The sequence below is a fragment of the Cebus imitator genome, unplaced genomic scaffold (genome assembly GCF_001604975.1).
Source record: "Cebus imitator isolate Cc_AM_T3 unplaced genomic scaffold, Cebus_imitator-1.0 Scaffold112, whole genome shotgun sequence".
Classification (NCBI taxonomy): domain Eukaryota; kingdom Metazoa; phylum Chordata; class Mammalia; order Primates; family Cebidae; genus Cebus; species Cebus imitator.
This window is the reverse complement of record NW_016107427.1, coordinates 3,969,615-3,987,747: the sequence shown is the minus strand read 5'-3', so window position 1 is coordinate 3,987,747 and position 18,133 is coordinate 3,969,615. Positions and strand designations below refer to the sequence as shown.

At 49.6% G+C, this 18,133-nt stretch overlaps 2 protein-coding genes across 10 annotated transcripts in view; both read left to right on the top strand.

The window, feature by feature from the left end:
- The window catches only part of SLC37A1 (solute carrier family 37 member 1), a 78,276-nt gene that overhangs the window by 54,863 nt on the left and 5,280 nt on the right, over nucleotides 1-18,133 (top strand). For 5 of the 9 annotated variants that reach the window (XM_037742051.1, XM_037742052.1, XM_037742050.1 and 2 more), the window contains 2 exons: nucleotides 1,715-1,812; nucleotides 2,242-4,162. In XM_037742051.1, the coding sequence (XP_037597979.1) occupies nucleotides 1,715-1,812; nucleotides 2,242-2,406 (263 nt within the window). In that variant the 3' untranslated portion in view covers nucleotides 2,407-4,162. Of the gene's footprint in view, nucleotides 1-1,714; nucleotides 1,813-2,241; nucleotides 4,164-6,900; nucleotides 6,966-7,448; nucleotides 8,543-18,133 lie in introns of those variants that run through there. The other 4 variants (XM_037742056.1, XM_037742055.1, XM_017538589.2 and 1 more) reach the window with 3 other exon arrangements.
- Nucleotides 7,462-8,542, top strand: LOC108311223. Its single transcript, XM_017538592.1, has one exon. The coding sequence runs from the start codon at nucleotides 7,777-7,779 to the stop codon at nucleotides 8,338-8,340; it is 564 nt and encodes a 187-aa protein (XP_017394081.1). The 5' UTR covers nucleotides 7,462-7,776; the 3' UTR covers nucleotides 8,341-8,542.

Here is an 18,133-nt window from a genome sequence, read left to right as displayed (position 1 = left end):
CTGTTTTATTTCGTGTTAGATTGAATCATGTGAAATTGATAACAGGTTTTCAGCTACAAAAATGGGGGTGTCCTGAGGTTCCACTTAACCTTCTGTGGCTATCGGGGACCACTGTGCCCTCCTGGGACTGCTTCTCTCCCTGACGCCTTCTTCTCCTCCAGGGTTCCTCCTGCCAGTGTGCTTGCTCTCGCGTTGAGGGTTCCCCAGACGTAGGGCAGACCTCGGCTGCCCCTTCCTCGCTTCACATTGAAGAAGGGGCCCTGCCTAGTGGCTTGGAGCCTTTCTGTAGGAGAAAGCGTGCCAGCTGCTGGTCGCCAAGCAGTGTGACCCAGCAGGACCTGGAGGAGACTCCCTCAGTGCCCAGGGGAGCATGGCCCTTAGGTTGGAGGATTTATCATTTTTAAAATTCAGTGATGGTACAGTTCATGTTTCTTGGGAGGCGTGGAGATAACACATGAGTAGCTGACCATGTTTACCTAGAAGTTCCGAGAATTTTAAAAACATTGCATACAATTGCTCCTGGGATAATGAAATAGTAAGAGCACTTTGTGAACACTTGAAAAAAATGAGTGTGTCTAGGGCATGAAAGACCCTGGTTTTCTTACTGCTCAGAGATTAAAGATCAGTTCATAGCTTGGTGGAAATTCTTCATGCTTTTTACCAAGACCAGCCATCCTACGTGTGCATCAGAATTCATTTCAGTCCCTCTTAGTAAAACACACCAGCTGCTACAAAACACATTCTTAAAACAGCAGTCCTTGGGCATTTAGCGTGATACTTTATTTTGTTTTCATCATTTAAAATTTTGACATAAACTCAGACTTCGAGAAAGTTGCAGAAATCGTACAAAGAATTCAGACATTTTAGTACACGTGGTTCATCATGCACCCCTCATGTATTTTTACACACACATACGTGCACACACACACATGTGCACACACACACACGTAATTTTTCTGACCCACTAATAGTAAAATGTACACATGCTGCCCTTTTACTCATGACTATTCACCAAGTACTTCCTAAAAACAAGGAGCTCCCTGACAGACCACAGTGCAATGATCAGACTCAGAAAGTGTGCATGGAAAGAGTTTAAGTATCTACAGATCTTATTCAAATTTTACCCAGTTACATTTTTTATAGCGTGAGAATATCTAAGATTGTGCATTGAATGCAGATCTCTGTACAGTGTATTCAAGAAAATAATGGGAGTGTTGGCTGAGGAGAATGAGCATTGCAGTGTCCACAAGCATTTTTAGGTGGTTCTGGGAAAAGGCTGTACCAGCTTCGCCTTCCCAGTGCTGAGTGGTGCAGGTGCAGTATCTTATCTGAAGTGCTTGGGACCGGAAGTGGTTATGGTGGTTTTGTTTGTTTGTTTGTTTGTTTTTTCAGACTGTGAAATATTTGCATTATACTGGTTGAGCATCTCAAATCCCAATTCTGAAATGTCTCAGTGAGCATTTCCTTTGAGTGTCAGCGCTCAGAAAGTTAAGATTTCTGGAGCATTTTGGATTTCAGGTTTTCAGATTTAGAAGGCTCAGCCTATGCTAGGCCTTTTACCCACTCCCGGCCTGACTGGTCAGGTAGAGGTAGTGTCATTTTGTACGTTTTCCTTTCGTTGTGAGTGAGCTGTTGAGCCCGTTCTGTGTGGCTGTTAGTCATGTGCTGGGACTTCTCTAACGAGCACCATGTGTGTGCATTTGCCCGGTTTCAGGAGCAGCCCTGGGCCCCTTGCTGGCTGGGCTCATCTCCCCGTCTGGCTGGAGCAACGTGTTTTACATGCTGATGTTCGCTGACGCCTGTGCCTTACTGGTAAGTCTTTTTCAGCCAAGCCACCTTCAGTGTGCATCTCTGCGTTGTGGCCAAACACTGGTGGAACTTTCTCCCATGCATTCCTGAGTTAGCAGAGGTTTGGGTCTTCCCATCTTCCTCAGTATGCATGGTCTAAAGCCCCTTCTGTCTCTGGCTAAGAAAAGTCAGAACCGGAAGCAGGACAGCCTCCTGCTCTGCAGCCTGGGGCAGGATGGCACAAAGGCCAGGAACATGGAGTTCCGTGACTTTGGATCCTGTCTGTCACCGGTCATGTGTGTGACTCGGGCAGGTTACGTAACCTCTGCTCCACAGCTTCAAAATGGGCTTGATAATGGCACCCAGCGACAAGACTGTTGTCGGAATTAGAGCAGATGATACACAGGGCCCAGCCTCCCAATGGTCATCAGTGTCCTGGTGTCCCTCTTGCAGCCATGCTGTCACATTGGGGCAGCAGCCAGCTGCTTCCACCTGAAGGGATGGGAGAGAATAAAGGAGCAAAGAGGCTGCCAGTGCAGACAGCAAGCCGCCGTCCGGCTTCCGTCCCCTTCCTCTGGGCCCCTGCTTCCTGCCCCCTCCTGTGTTGAGAAAGTTTGAGGTTTTCTTCTGGGAAGGGAAGACCAGTGATGATGTCACGGTCACATAGATGTGCACCTGTGAGGGGCACATATACTTATCTTCACAAGTCATCTGGCATGCAAAGTCCCCAGACCCACAGCTGTGTCTGTCCTCTCACTCCACCAGGCAAAACCTTAGGCTGATCCCAATAAAAATGAGTTGGGAATTGTAGAAATATCAACTCACTCAATTAAGTGGAAGTCTTACATTAATTCCAGGAAATTCTAAAACCCAATTTCCCTACCACGTACAAAATCAAATACCAACTCTCAGCCTATGAGCTTACTAGGTTTAAATGGCTGTTCTTTGGATTATTTATGGGTCTTTTTTAATGCCAGAGGTTTCTATTGAAGTCTCCAGATGTAGTTCCACTAGGTAGCAGTAAAATTCCCATCATTACAACTGTTCAGAGAATCTGAAATATCTTCTTCAGAAATACCCAGTAATATGTATTGAAAATTGTTTTGAGGCACAAGCTCATAAGAAAGTAAAGGAATTCCCCAAGAGCCCAAATTGTAAAGGCAACATAAATACACAAGCTCATGATAGAGCTGTCCAGGAATGATACCAGTCTCAGGAATCAAGGGGTTGGGGTGGTTGTGCCCATACCGGGTAAGAGACAAGGTGTTAGGCTGGCACAAGATGAGGAGTTGGAACTGGAGACTTCCTCATAGAGCCAGGACCCTGAAGGGCCATGCTTACAGTGAAAGAGTGTACTAGATGACATCTGCACACTGGCACAGGAAGACAATGGGAATCTCCCCATCTTAGCCGGATCAGGGAGAAAAAATCTCCCCCGAGAATTTTTAACCATAGACCTGCCCACAGTCAGCCTTAATCTTTGAGCTTATATAAATATATTTAAAATGAACAAAGTTGGTCTGTAGGCAGTGATATCCATGGTTCTTATGCAGAAGCAAATAGGGACAAATCTCAACCCTACAGCACAGGAATTCTGTAGCTACCAACCTACTAAAGATGACCTCACAGTCCAAAATTATGAAACATAAGGAAGCAATCCATTTTGAATGACAGTAACAGACATAAAAATGGTGGAATTGGACTCCCCAAAACTGCAGATAAAATATTTATATAAACTAAAAATAAATATATGCGATGTGACTGATGACATAAGAAAGGAAACTGACCTCATGAAGAAAAGAACAAGACACTCAAAAAGACAGAGTAGGCTTGAAAAACCAAACAGAGGTTATAGAAGTGAAAACTGTGACCTTTAGCCTGGAAAAAGCTCAATGGATGGGTTAGAAAAGCAAATTAGATATAGCTGAAGAGAAGATTACTGAAATGAAATATAGATATGATGAAATTATCCAGAATTCAGCACAAAAAGAGAAATGGAAAATATTAAAGAGAAATTAAATATAAAATGGAGGGCCAAATGAGGTGGCCTAATATTATCTGAAAGGAATTTCAAAGAAAGATAGTAGACTAGATTTGAAGCAATATTTTAAGAGAAAATAGCTGAGAATTTTCCATATACATGAAAGACAAACATTCTTAGATTCAGGAATCAAACAGCTTAGGATTGTGACGCTAGATAAATTTATCTGTACCTAGACAAAGAATAAGAGTGAAGTGAAAATGTTTTTAACCAAAGGTGCTCCCAGCAAAAATTGCTAAACAGTGTATTTAAACATGGAAGGGGCCAGGCATGGTGGCTCATGCCTGTAATCCCAGCACTTGGAAGGCCAAGGTGGGTGGATCACCTGAGGTCAGGAGTTCAAGATCAGCCTGGCCAACATGATGAAACCTCATCTCTACTAAAAATACAAACAATTGGCTGGGCATGGTGGCAAGTGCCTGTAATGTCAGCTACTCAGGAGGCTGAGGCAGGAGAATAGCTTGAACCCAGGAGGCAGAAGAAGTTGCAGTGAGCTGAGATCGTGTCATTGCACTCTAGCCTGGGCAACAAGAAACAAAAAAGGAAGTTAGATCCAGGAGGGAAGTCTGAGATGCAAGGAGAAATGCAAACAAAAAAAAAGTGGTATTCCTCAGGACAAATCTAAATGAGTATTGACCATATAAAATAGGGGCCAGCCAACTGTGGCCTGTTTTTGTATTATTCTCCAACTAGGAATGGTTTATATTTTTAAAGATTTCTTTAAAAAATCAACAAAAGAATGTGCAACAGAGACCATATGGCTGCAAAGCCTGAAATATTTACTATCTAGACCTTTACAGAAAAAGCTTTCTGACTGAGTTTAAAACAACAGCAGTAATGACTAATTTGGGCAATATAAAAAAGAACTGAAATACTGGATAACCAAAATGTAAGGTACAAGTGGGACAATCAGAGTTCTAGCACACTGCAGTTCTTATATCATCAAGTCAATAGCAATAGAATGTGTAACCTTCCAGGCGATAGAGGAAAATGAAGACTTCATCCAAGAGAACCTAGGGTCAGGCGAAGCATAGAAAAATAGGGTAAATATAGATATACATAGCGACATGGATGAAAATTATTCCAGCATACCATCAACACGGTAACTGTAAATGGACCAAACTCATCAGGAGCAGAGATTGTCAGGTTGCTTTTAAAAATAGAGGCACTGGTTATTTACAAGAAACACACCTGATACACTGAAGAATTCTGAAAAGACGAAAGCAAAGGAATGGGAAAGTACGTGACAGGTAAATAATAACCAGAGGAAGCTGGATTCGCCGCACTGGGAGAAAGAGACCTAAAGCCGAAACACTGGGGCGACGAGGCTTGCCGCAGGGGAGAAGGAGCAGCACCGGGATGTGCAGCCGGCCTGTGAGCTCGCACTGGGCTTTTCAAACCTAGGAACTAGACATACCTTTTTCTCTTCCCTGATCAACATGATTTTTGGTATTATTTCTCCAAAATAGACAAGTGCCTCCTCCCAAGTCTGGGGCTGAGAACCTCCGTGATCTGAGCAGGTGTCCTGGGGGCTGGAGGGCACCATGCTTCCTGCCTCGTCCCGCACACCAACGGCCGGCTGTGGGCCTACAGGACCGCCTCGGCACACGGTCGAAGGCCTCAGGCCTGCAGTGCGTGTCGCCTGGGCTCCTGGAGTTGGCAGGGCATTCTTGGTCATTCTTGGTCATTCTTGCACGCGTGGGCCAAGCACTTGGGCATGTTTTGAAGTCGGATCTCTGTTCTTCAGAACTGTTACACTGACAGTTCATCCCACACCACAAATAACACTTGCTACTGAATTCTTCATCTTTTTCTCTCAATGATCGGCTTCTCATCATCGTAGGCCTCTTCAGGCTGATACTGTTCACACATCGCACTTGGTAGGATGTAAATGTGGGTAAGGTGCCGGCTGAAACACAGCAATCCTGTGCCAGTAGCTGGAGCTAGAGGTTCAGATTCACACAGATGGATTTATTTAACAAAAATCTTCCTATCGCCACCGGCACTCTTATTAGCACCTGGCTGCGTTCCCACAACCTTCACCACCTAATTGTCGCAAACACCATTCACACAACAAGCGGCGGATGCCTCTTACCTGTAGGAGGGCCCTGTTCTCTGCAGCTTGAACTCACTTCGTACAAGGGACTCCTAAGCTCCTGCTTGAACCAGAAGCTCCTAAGAAAATACAAGAGTTTCCGCCTTCCAGCTCTCTGGCCTGAGGCTTGTGGGTGGAGCTGTGTGTGTGGTTTTTAAGTAGCCCCTCGAGACCCTCCTCCAGCACCCCCTCCCCACCTCCCCTGGCCCAGTGATCCACCCTGGGTCTGAGGGCATCTGCTGCCCTCTGAGAGCCCTCCTGTGGGCTGATGCCACACTTGGGAACAGACTGGAACCACACTGGAAAATGCAAATGCACTAGTGAAATCGGGGGTAGCACAACCGTTTGTCTGGATTTGCAAGCTGGCGTTGAGCCCTCTAACATGTGAAGGGCATGGAGCTAAAGCTCTGGGTCAGGAGAATGCCGAGGCTGAGGTGTGACATTGGTGGAGAGCCCTGGGCCCTGCCAGGCCTGGCCTCCGAGGGACTCCCAGTGGCAGGCAGCTGTCCTGTGGCAGCCTCTTCAGACCCCAGGGCTGGCGTCGGAGGAGATGCTCACCTGGCTTTAGAGTCACCTGAGAAGCTCGCAGCCCACCCCCAGGCCACCAGCATGGTGGGCCTCTTGTGTTTATTTTCTTTTTCCCACTGTGGTCATTTTGTGATTGGACTCATTTTATTCTAAACATGCCTTGAATCCAGAAGTAGTTCAGGCTGCGTCTTTCCTGAAAGCCTTGTTTTCAGGGCACGTCCTGGTTCTTCATGGGTCCTCATCAGACAGCCCTGCCCACAGGCACCAAGGCCTCGGGCTGGACATCCTCACCCCCTGCTCTTGCAGGGAGGTGTCCCCAGGGAAGGTGCTGCAGGGAGAGAGCCCCCTACCCAGGCCTCGCAGCCGGGTCCTTACGGCGGCCATACGCGGGCCGCTCTGTGCTGCTGCAGCGCCAGTGACAGGTGCTCTCACCTTTGTTCTGGTGCAGTTCCTGATCCGCCTCATTCACAAGGAGCTGAGCTGCCCGGGGTCAGCGACGGGGAACCAAGTTCCGTAAGTCCCACTCGGGCCCTGTCCCCAGCTCCAAGGTGCCTTCTGTCCTATCTCCCTTCCACACCTGGCTTTTCCTAAAAGAAAGAAAAGGAAGCTCATGGCTTACCTTTCCATGGCACGCCACCTTCACCCTCATTTGTTCTGTAATAAATACCTCTGTTTGTGTGTTGGTGGTAATCGCTCAAAACCTGAGTAGAAATGTGAGGGAACTGCGTCTTTGGCACTGTGTGAGCAGCCCCTGAGCTTTCCTTGCCTTCCTGCTCGCCCCCTCCTTCATCCCTCCTTGGTCTTTCCTGGCCCCGGGAGGCTGTGGGAATGGTACAAGGGTTTGTCCAGCGTCCATCACCCTGTAGGAGGGGAGTCCCCACTGGACCGGAGGGCAACTGGCTCCCCATGGGGTTTGCATTGCCGTGTGAAGTTTAGCATCTCTTGCTAAGCCACTGCCAGCAGTTACAGCAGCTGTTCTTTCACCCTTTCTTTCAGATTTAAGGAACAGTGACCCCCCTGGTCCCGTGGAGGGGGTCTGGGCCTACCCTTCACAAATGCCTCTCAAGGACAGTTCAGATAAAGGGCCCCGCACAGAAACAGTGACTTCCCCTTGCCTTTTGCACATGCACCTGGAAAAGACACAGAAGCCAACCTGAGAACTCCTGGTGCTATTTTCAACGAGACGTAGAGCTGAACAGCAGTGAGAAAAGTCTGCAGGAACTGCCGCCTGAGCCACGCCGGAGAACCGAAGGCCCCACCGGCCCTGGCCTCGAAGGCGTGTGCCCATGCAGCCGCCCAAATGCGCACGTGACAGCAAGGCCAGATGGGTGTGGGGTGCACAGGTAGCCGCAACCCTCTCAGGCACTGCAGCCACAGAACATCAGAGCCAGTGAGTGCCATGCAGGCCATGGCCTCAGAGAACCTGACTGTGCTGGGTGGAAAAACAGGACGCCGGAGCCCACCAGACAGCGCCGATGAGCAGAGAAGCTCGGAGAGCCGGTGTCACACGACGGCAGGAAGGGTGACAACCTCAGTCGGAAACCAAGACGGAACTCAGGCCCGCCACGTCACCCCAGAGGCTTTTCCAGCACTCCTGATGTTCCGTACTGGCCTTAAAACTAACTTTGGAGAAGCCAGGGGCGAGGAGGCAGGAAACCCCTCCAGCTGGAGGCACCCTGGCGTGCCAGCCACAGAGCACCCTGAAGTCACCGTCATCCCAGTCCCTGGCATTCCCACTGCCCTCCGGGGCTACCGCACTGCTTCAGCTGGGGGCACAGGGGCATGGCAGAGGCGTGGGAAGCGGCCTCCCCACCGGCACTGGGATTGGCTGGTCCAAGCCCAGAACTGGATTCACTCCACAACGCACACATACCTGGGGCTGTTTTGAATACAGAGCAGCAGGTGGGTTATTTATTTAAAATGTGTATTGTGCTGTATGACGTTTCAGAAACATAAATGGCATTCTGTTATTTATTAAGACCACCTCCAATTGTTCTCTGGCTGTTTTTTTTTTTTTTCAGTTGTGTCTAGCAAAATACTTATCTGCCCTTTGAAATAAAAAGTTTAAAAAAAAAAACTCAGAACACTCAGAGCATGTTGGTTATTTCTGCTAACATTTCCATTACACTAAAACAGGAAACTTCCCAATAGTGTTGTGTGTTTTGGGTTTTCTCGGGTTTGGATACATTCAGAATCTTGCAGCTGGGAACAGACCATTTCCAGCAGAAAAGGGGCCTCCCTCTCAGGCCCTTGTTTGTGTAGAAGGCCAAGCCGAGGCCCTGGTAAACAGCCATGTGGATACTTTATAAATCACGCCGTTTAAAGAATATCCCGAGATTTGCCGTTGACTAGGAGATGTGACACACGGTGGCGGTGGGAACTGCACGGTGGGAACTGCGCGGTGGGAACTGCACGGTGGGGCCCAGGCTTTCACACTTCCTTCTTGGGAACACTTACCGTCCCGATGTGCATGGTGCGCGTTTTCTCCACGATGGCGTGCTGCCGACGTTCACGTGGGGACCCTTCCCAGCAGCAGGGCAAAGCTCAGACACAGCACCCGGGCGTCCTGAGGTTCTGAGGCACCTCCTGCCCAAGCTCTGCAGAGAAGCCCACAGGAGCGGCAGGCCTGGCTGTGGAGGCATCCGCGTGCCAGCTGCCCCACCAGATTGCAGATTGGCTCGCTCTCTTTTTAATGGGAAGTTATTTATACATGTAAAACATTTCTGCTTAAAAAGAAATTCCCCCAAACACCAAGTGGATGGAGTGTGTTTCTCACACAGGTGGCGCACTCAGCTTGCGCTGGCCCTTCCCACCCCTCCACCGAGTGCTTCCCACGTTCCCAGGAGCCTCCCCCTTCCCCTCTCTCCCTGACCTGGCTCCAAGCACCAGGCCAGCACTCTCCCGCTGTTGGCCCCAGCTGCCTCAAGCCCCCGCCGGCTACCATCCCTAAAGACTGGCACCAGGTGTGCAGTGCTGGCATCCGTGGGGTGAACAAGGGAGGGACGGTGCAGATGGCACAGTGTCACTGCAGAATGCACAGAGGGCTTTCTCCACCAACAAAATGCTTTGCATTCACTGCCCCTGCCTCTCCAGAGCTGTCCCCTCTGAGGTGTCATCTAGTCAGAGGCCCAGAGCTGGGGAGCCGGAGTGGACCCTCCTCACCCCAGAGCCACCAGCCAGTGTTGAGCACAGCAGCCTTGAGGTGGCAATAGCTGTTTTTCCCTAACTCAGTGAACTGAGGACTACATCTCCCACAGCTCACAAAGGAAGAGCAGTTTCCCATTTCTGAACCCTCTAGGCTAAACCCTGAGAACGCCTTTTAAAATGGAGTTGATCCTTTTTGAAAATGAAGAGTATACACAGAGCTACTTTTTTAAAGCAATTGAGCGGAAATTTACCTTGATTCATGAATGGAAGATTTCATCATGACTTTTAAGGAAAAAAGTGTATGATTTCAATATAAAAATACACCCTCATTTGAGCATAGCTGAGATTTCCATCTGCAAACAGCCAGTTCTGAGACACACACGCTTGCCGTCATGGAAACATGGCTCTGCCTGTCAGGCACACGTGCTCCTGATGCATGTCACCGGACCCTTGATTCATGTTGACAAATAATGCCAGATGATGGAAACACAAGCTGTGACAGGCCAGCGAAAGAGCTCAAGGTGGGACTCCAGCTCTCCAGCCCGTCTGTGGGTAGGAATAACTACAATGAATGCACCTCAGAGTCCCAGAGCTGCCAGGCGCACAGGTGCCTGGTGGCTTCTGTACTGTGTGTCTCAGTCAGACCAGGAGGGACCAGAGCCAGCTTGTAAAACCCAAGAAATCTAAATTGCTTGATAAACTATGAACTGAAAAAAAATGAGCCCTGATTTTTAAATTATTCCATTCAACAGCCATAAAACCACTGTGTTAAATGGTCACAGGACTTTGCAAATGTTGGCTCCAGTCTCCACTCAGCAGAGCACAGTAGGGCCGGGTGAGAAGCAGGCGTGAGGGCACTACATTCTTTGCAGGCTGTGCCCACAAGGCACCCGGGCTGTCCCCCACGGGACTCCAACACGCCAGGCCGCCTCCCTTCCCAAGGCCTCGTACTGATCCACAGCCTCTGCACAGGACACCCCAGGTCCCTGGGGGGCAGTGGAAGAGGCTGTAGCACCACCTGCCCAGGCAGGGGCAGGTGCCAGGCCCACCAGAGACACCACAGGCAGTAGGCAGGTCACTTTCCAGGGTAGGGAGGGGGGCAAGGGTGGGAGCACAACCTAGGCCCTGCCCAGAGAGGCAGTGGAGTCAGAATCGCCTAAAAGCCAAGGTTCCAGTCCCCCAGTGCTGGCTCCATTGTCCCCTGGACTTCCCTTGCAAACCACAGATGCAAAGAGAGCACTTCTCAGAATCTCCACATAGTGACGGTGGAGCACTCAACCCACACAACCCTTTGGGGCACATGCACTGTGTGACTACACTGGCCATGTGCCCGTGAGGCCCGTCCTGTGGACCCACAGAATGACAACTCATTGGGATGGAAGCAGGAACCGAAGGAGGCCTGGCTGAGAGAGCCCAGGGCCTGAGTCAGGAGAGCAACGGTTCATTTGGGACTCCATGGTGCCCCTCACTGAGTTTGGGGTGACTGCCACCTCATGGGCTTCCCTGTCCCATGCGTTCCAACAGGCCCTGCCCCTGAGAACAGACCCAAGGGCCTCTGAAGGACAAAGTCCTGAGCCGCTTGCTCATTCTGAAGCCAACTCTTGTTGCTGGCCCCTTCCCAAGAGGGCCCGTGAGCTCCAGACATGGGGACGGTGTGGGGCGTGGGCCACCCATAGTGGTGGCCAAGGGCAGCCTGTTCCCTGCCACACCCTGGGGAGCTGGAATTTAACTCCAGCTGCTGAACACAGGCAGTGTGTTTCTGGCACCTCAGGCAGGACGCCAGGGCCTGACCCTCCTAGGAGAGTCCATTACTGGAGAGCCAGTCCCAGGCCACCCTGAAGCATTGACCCTGGGCAGCAAGCGGGACACAGGGGCACAGCAGGCCACATCCCAGGCAGCTGAGAAAGTCCATGGAGGCTCAGGAGGCTGAGGCAGAAGAATCGCTTGAACCTGGGAGGTGGAGGTTGCAGTGAGCCAAGACTGAGCCACTGCACTCCAGCCTGGGCAACAGAGTGAGACTCTGTCTCAAAAAAAAAAAAAAAAAAAAAAATCCACTGAGGGCAAGGGCAGGGCGCACACCATTGCCCGAGACAGTCGGGGGGGCGGCGCCCTGGACTGCTGGGATTGACAGTGGGGGAAGGGTGGAAGGCAGTGGAGCCCCCTTTGCCAGTTGAGAATTTCTTGATTTTTGAAATTGGTCCCCAACATCCTCCCAGACACACTTAACCGTCAGGCCTTGTAACTGAAAGAAGCGATTGAGGCAAAAATCTCAATCAAACGAGGTTTACTCTGCCAGCTTCGGGCATGTCCAGGAAAATCTCGAGCCACAGACACAGGTGTGGCTGTTTTTCCAAAGAGGCTTACAAGAGGTCTGGTATTTATACACTGAGGTAAGGTGAATGGTGACATTCTTGTGAGACTTCAGTTAGCACCCAGTAAATCTGCACTTTGCATAAGGTAAATGTTAGAAGAGAAAAAGGGAGTGAAGGAAGAATCCACTTTGCAGACTTCTCCGGGTAGGCGGAGGAACGCCTGATCTCGTGTTGTCTTTGGCCTGCCTGGGAAGACAGGCTTGTAAAGGGCATGATCAGCATGGAATGGAGCAGACTCGGGCTTTAGGAGCTGGCCTGCACACCTAAAGTTATGATCGGCATGTCCTTGATTATGGGAGGCTGGCAGAGAGTGTGCTAATGAAAGCTCCGTGGGGCACCTGGAGACGGCTGTGGCCTCCACCTTCCTGCGGGGACCTGGCCTGAGGCATCCTGCCAGTGGCAGCCGTCCACATGGACCCGGCATTGCGTGACTCATGCTCCAGGCTTCGTCTTTCCTTTGGCATAAGAAGTTAGGGCGTCCTGAGATTTTTGTTGCTTTCCACGCCCGCAGCCAGGCCAGTTTTTGACCAAAACAGGATCGGTGAATGGATGTCACGTGTTATTTGGGCCCACAGTGAACAAGGACTTTGACGGTGTCTTGGTCCTGAGTGACCTATTCGCGTTTTCCTTGACTTGGTAATAACCAAGACAGTTCTGTCTCTCTGAAATTCTAAAATGAGGCATGAATTGGACATCCTGATACTGTTAAAATCCACACCCTACCTGCTTCTAAAAGGAACTTGGAGTGGAGATGCTGAGAAATGGCACGTGCACTTAAGGAGTCCCTGCACCCTGCGGCTTGAAGAGGTCCAGGGCCCTCGGATGCCGCAGCCACAGAGATGCCGCACCCAGACATCTGGGAGCCCAACAGGAGGAGCTGAGGGCTCTGGAGGAGCAGCCTCTTCCACTCTGAAGGACTTTATTATTATTATTACTTTTGTAACTGAGGTGAAATCTACATAACATACAAATAATCATTTCAAAGCCTAGGGATCAGTGGTGATTGGCACGTTCACAATGTTGTGCAGCCACCAGCTCTCTCCAGGTCAACATGTGTCATCACCCCAGAAGACCACTCCAACCCGGTAAGTGATCATTCCCCTTCCCTTCCATTTAAATGAGAGTTTTCAAGGAGATTGGCTCCAGCGTGCCTTTGAGCACTAAAATTCTAGAGCTACGTGAAAAATAGACCGACTTCTCCTTCCACACTAATCCATTCCCTCGTTACAGAAACACAGGGAAGCAGCCCACACTCACAATCAGCATCTCTCAAATGAAAACATGGCTTGAGAATTATGCATCCTTACGGACCAGGGACCAGGTCTCCCATGCCTCCGACAAGTCTCCCAGGAAACAGATGTCCAGCAGGACCACGGCTGGGCTGTCACGTCCAGAAGCCACCAGGCCACAGCAGGGGCCCTGGCAGGCCACAGTTGGGGCTGCTTTGGCCTCTCTTTCCCTTTTGCACCAGCTTTCAATAAGACTTTCTCCTTCCACATCCCCATGCCCTCTTCCTCATCCACCTGCTATTGGCAGCAAAGCCCCGGGGCTCTCACGGAGTGCCCCCCACATCTGCAGATGGGACAGTGTTACCCCGGCCTCCTGCGCAGGAAGGTGCAGCATATCCGACTCTCATCACACCTTTTGTGACTCAGCAAGTTCCTAACATTTCTTTGTATTTACTCCTGGTAAAAACAAAAACCTGGATAGATCCAAGATGGCCGACTACTAGCAGCTCAGGATTGTGGCTCCCAGTGAAAGCATAGAGAACAAGAGGACGCCACACTTTCAGACGAATTTTTGTTGCTCACGGACCAGGAGATTCCCAGCGGAGGAGCCCCACTGATCGCCAGCGCGACTCTTGTGGCCGGCCTGGCGGTTTTGCCGGCGCCCCGAGCGGTGGTTCTTGGTGCAGAGTAAACGGGACTGGGTCCCCTTTTGGCAGACATTTGGAGCTCCAAGAAGGCAGAGTCGCCTATTCAGCTGAAAAAGGGACTCAAGAGGGAAGCCAGACCAGAGATTCCTGGGCAGAAAAGCACCACGAATCTTAACGACGCTGTTTTGGCCGGCGCAGTGGGTTGCTCAGATTCTGGTGCTGGGAATCAACAAGTTGGAGGTCCACTCAGAGACCTAATTTGAAAGTCGGTAATTACTAAGAAGACAGGTGGATAAATTTACAATGATGGGAAGAAACCAGCATAAAAAGGCTGAGAATACCCAAAATCAGAATGCCTCTCCCTCTGCAGGGAATCACAGTTCCTCATCAACAAGGGAACAAGGCCTGATGGAGAACGAGTGCGTTCCATTAACAGATTTAGGCTTCAGAAGGTGGATAATAAGAAACTTCTGTGAGTTAAAAGAACATGTTCTAGCCCAATGTAAAGAAACTGAGAACCTTGAAAAAAGGTTTGACAAAATCCTAACGAGAATAGACAATTTAGAGGGGAATATAAGTGAATTAATGGAACTGAAGAATACAATACGAGAACGCTGCGAAGTATGCACAGGTTTTAACAGTCAAATTGATCAAGCACAAGAAAGGATATCAGAGGTCGAAGACCAGCTGAATGAAATGAAACGAGAAGACAAGATTAGAGAAGAAAGAGTAAAACGGAATAAGCAAAGTCTCCAAGAAATATGGGACTATGTGAAAAGACCTAATTTACGTTTGATAGGTGTACCTGAATGTCATGAAGAGAATGAATCCAAGCTGGAAAATATTCTTCAGGATATTATTCAGGAAAACTTTCCTATCCTAGTAAGGCAGGAAAATACTCAACTTCAGGTAATACAGAGAACACCACAAAGATATTCCTCAAGTAGAGCAACCCCAAGACACATAATCGTTAGAGTCACCAGGGTTGAAATAAAGGAGAAAATTCTAAGGGCAGCCAGAGAGAAAGGTCAGGTTACCCACAAAGGGAAGCCTATCAGACTCACAGCAGATCTCTCAGCTGAAACCCTACAAACTAGAAGAGAGTGGGGGTCAATATTCAATATCCTCAAAGAAAAGAATTTTCAACCCAGAATCTCATATCCAGCCAAATTAAGCTTCATAAATGAAGGAAAAATAAAATCTTTCACGAACAAGCAAGCACTCAGAGATTTCATCACCACCAGGCCTGCTTTACAAGAGCTTCTGAAAGAAGCACCATACACATAAAGGAACAACGAATATCAGTCATCCCAAAAACTTACCAAAAGGTAAAGAGTATCTCCATAATGAAGAATCTGTATCAACTAATGGGCAAAATAGCCAGCTAGCATTAAACGATAATATTAAACTCACAAATATCAATATTAATCTTAAATTTAAATGGATTAAATGCCCCGATCAAAAACACAGACAGGCAAATTGAATAAAAAGTCAAAACCCATCGGTTCGCTGTACCCAGATCCATCTCACAAGCAAGGACACAAAAGACTCAAAACAAAGGGTTGGTGGAAGACTTACCAATCAAATGCAGAGCAAAAAAAAAAAAAAAGAAAGGAAAACAGGAGTTGTAGCTTTCATCTCTGACAAAATAGACTTTAATAGTAACAAGGACTAAAAGAAACAAAGAAGGGCATTACATAATGGTAAAAGGATCAATGCAACAACAGGAGTCAATGATCATAAATATATACGCACCCAATATAGGAACACCCAGATATACATAAGACAAGTTCTCAATGACTTATAAAGAGACTTGGACTCCCGCACAGTAATAGCGGGAGACTTTGACACCACATTGTTAATATTCGACGGATCAACGAGATAGAAAATTAACAGGGACATCTATGATTTGAACTCAGACCTGGAACAAGTAAATTCAGTGAATATTTATAGAATTCCTCACCCCAGGTCCATAGAACATATGTTTTTCTCAGTATCATATTACACCTATTTTGAAAGTGACCACATAATTGGAAGTAAATCACTCTTCATCATTTACATAGCATTTCAGAGACTTAAATGAAATATTGGTTGGCTGTTTGTTATTTTCTTCCCTTATTCCTTCCTGTCTCTGCTGTTAAGGACAATTATCGGCATAAAAGAGGTTTTTAATACTTATTTTTAGATTGCATTCCAGCCTGGGCAATAGAGCAAGACTCCTGTTCCCTCTCCCCCTTTCTCTCTTTCAAAAAACAAAGCAGATATTTTGCCTGCATATCAGAAAATAAATAAATAAATAAAGATAAAAACAAAAACCTTAGCTGGGCCTTGGCTGCTCTTGGAGCTGCTGGGAAAATTACATGAGTAGAAGGGCTGGGTAAAGGCTGGAAACACCTCTGTCTACACCAGCTCACCATCAGCCTGAGGAGTTTGGAGTCTCTCGGACGCTTTCGGCACCACTTCGTCAGCAGGGGGAGTAACACCTTCCCGGGAAACAGACCCAAGACACAGGAAGGGAAGGGGACCCCATGGGAAGGACCTTCCTCATCATGCACCTTGCAGTCAGCAAGGAGGAGAAGCAGAGGGAAAAGCAGCGCTGAGCTCAGAGGGGGACCCGCGCCAGGCCAGGGCGCCACAGGCAGAACTGAGAGGAGGGCACCTGCACAACACAGGGAAAAGCAGCCACTCTGTGAGCCCCCAATCCTACCACAGCCTTAGGGACAGCAAGGTCACCAGCTCTAGAAGCTCTGCTTTCAGAACCGCCCACTCTGCAGCCACCCCAGGAAGACACCCCTCGGGTGCCTGGTGTTGTAAAATGTACCCAAATCCAGAGCCATGATTCCAAACCTGGTGGTGGAAGGGTGGCGTGCATTTGTTCATTCATTCATTCAGCATACTCAGATCACTGAGCCCTGAAAGTGCAGGGAAACGGTGATAAACCGGAAAAGCCAAATCGCCCCCTGGAGTCGAGTCTAGGGGAGCAGTAGATGACAAAGGAACAGTGAAGCAGCCAGGGGGCAGGAACAGGTGTGTAGACTGTGTATTGACGGTCATCTTCGAGGAAGGGCTAAGGGCATGATCGCTTGAACCCCACAGATCTAAGGAAAGGCCATTCTAGACCCTGGAGGAGGTCCAGGAAGGAAGTCCATGAGCACAGGCCACAGAGGGTCGCTGCTTTCACCCATTTCAGCAGGATCAGGGTTTTCCGTACCACTAGAGCTGTAGGGACAAGGGACAGGAGCATGAGAGGAGAGATGAGGCTGGTGGCCCAGGAACCCAAGCCTGGTCTCGGGCTGGTGAAGAGGTGGATGATGGAATGAGCAAGGAGGGAGTGGGCCCAGTGGCTCAAAGGCTCTCTGGGGGCTGATCCGGACAGACAGGGGGTGGGTGAGGTCCTGGGAGCAGAGGTTCTGGAGACTGGGCAGGCATGGCTGATGATGAGCCCTAGGGGGTGACTCTGATAATGGGCACTGAAGGGGTTGGAGGGAGATGCCAATGGAAAATTGTGGAAAGTGAGTAGGAAATGGGAGGACCAGAAGGAAAGCCACTTCTCTGAGAAGAGTTACAGGTTCAACTTTGGTCCAATAATAGCCATTGAGAGCCGGCAGCAGCTTGAGAGGCCATGTAACAGATAAGGAAACTAAGGCCCCCAAGGCGGCCATGGAGACCAGACCCAGGGGTTCCGGCCGGGGCTCTGCCCTTTGTAAAGGCAGCCTATGTCTGCGCTCATCTATGCTACAGCCCAAGCTGACCCTGTGCTTCGATTGCCGGGAGCCCTGGACGCCCAGTGCTGTGTCTGCAGAGGCTCCTTTGGCACCCACCTGGGAGGGCGCCTCTAGGTGCTCCAGGACCTCGGCCACCGCCACAGATTGCAGGGTGGGTGCTGGGTGAGTGTGCCAGGCCTTGGCCACCGCCTGCAGATCCAGAGCTCCCTGCAGCCTGCTGGGCTGGCGGCCTCAGGGCGTCGGTGAGCTGCGTCTGCCCGGGCTCCTGAAAAGCTGCTCCCAGGTTTCGGTTTGTCACGTAGAACCCAGGCTCTCCGTTGCCACAAGAGGGCCCCCCAGCCCCAGCTCACCGAAGTCCACCCGGTGGAGGAGCACATCCTGTCCCATCCCGTCCGCACCTCAGCTTGAATATCCGGAGCTCAGGGGACCCCAGCCCCTGCCCCCCGCTGGGCCACGATGCCCCCCACACCACACCCCGGCAAACCCCTCCTGGCACTGCAGTCATCCTGGGGGTCAGAGGGTCCTCTGGCTTCACCTGTCACACCTAATGAGGAACAAGAA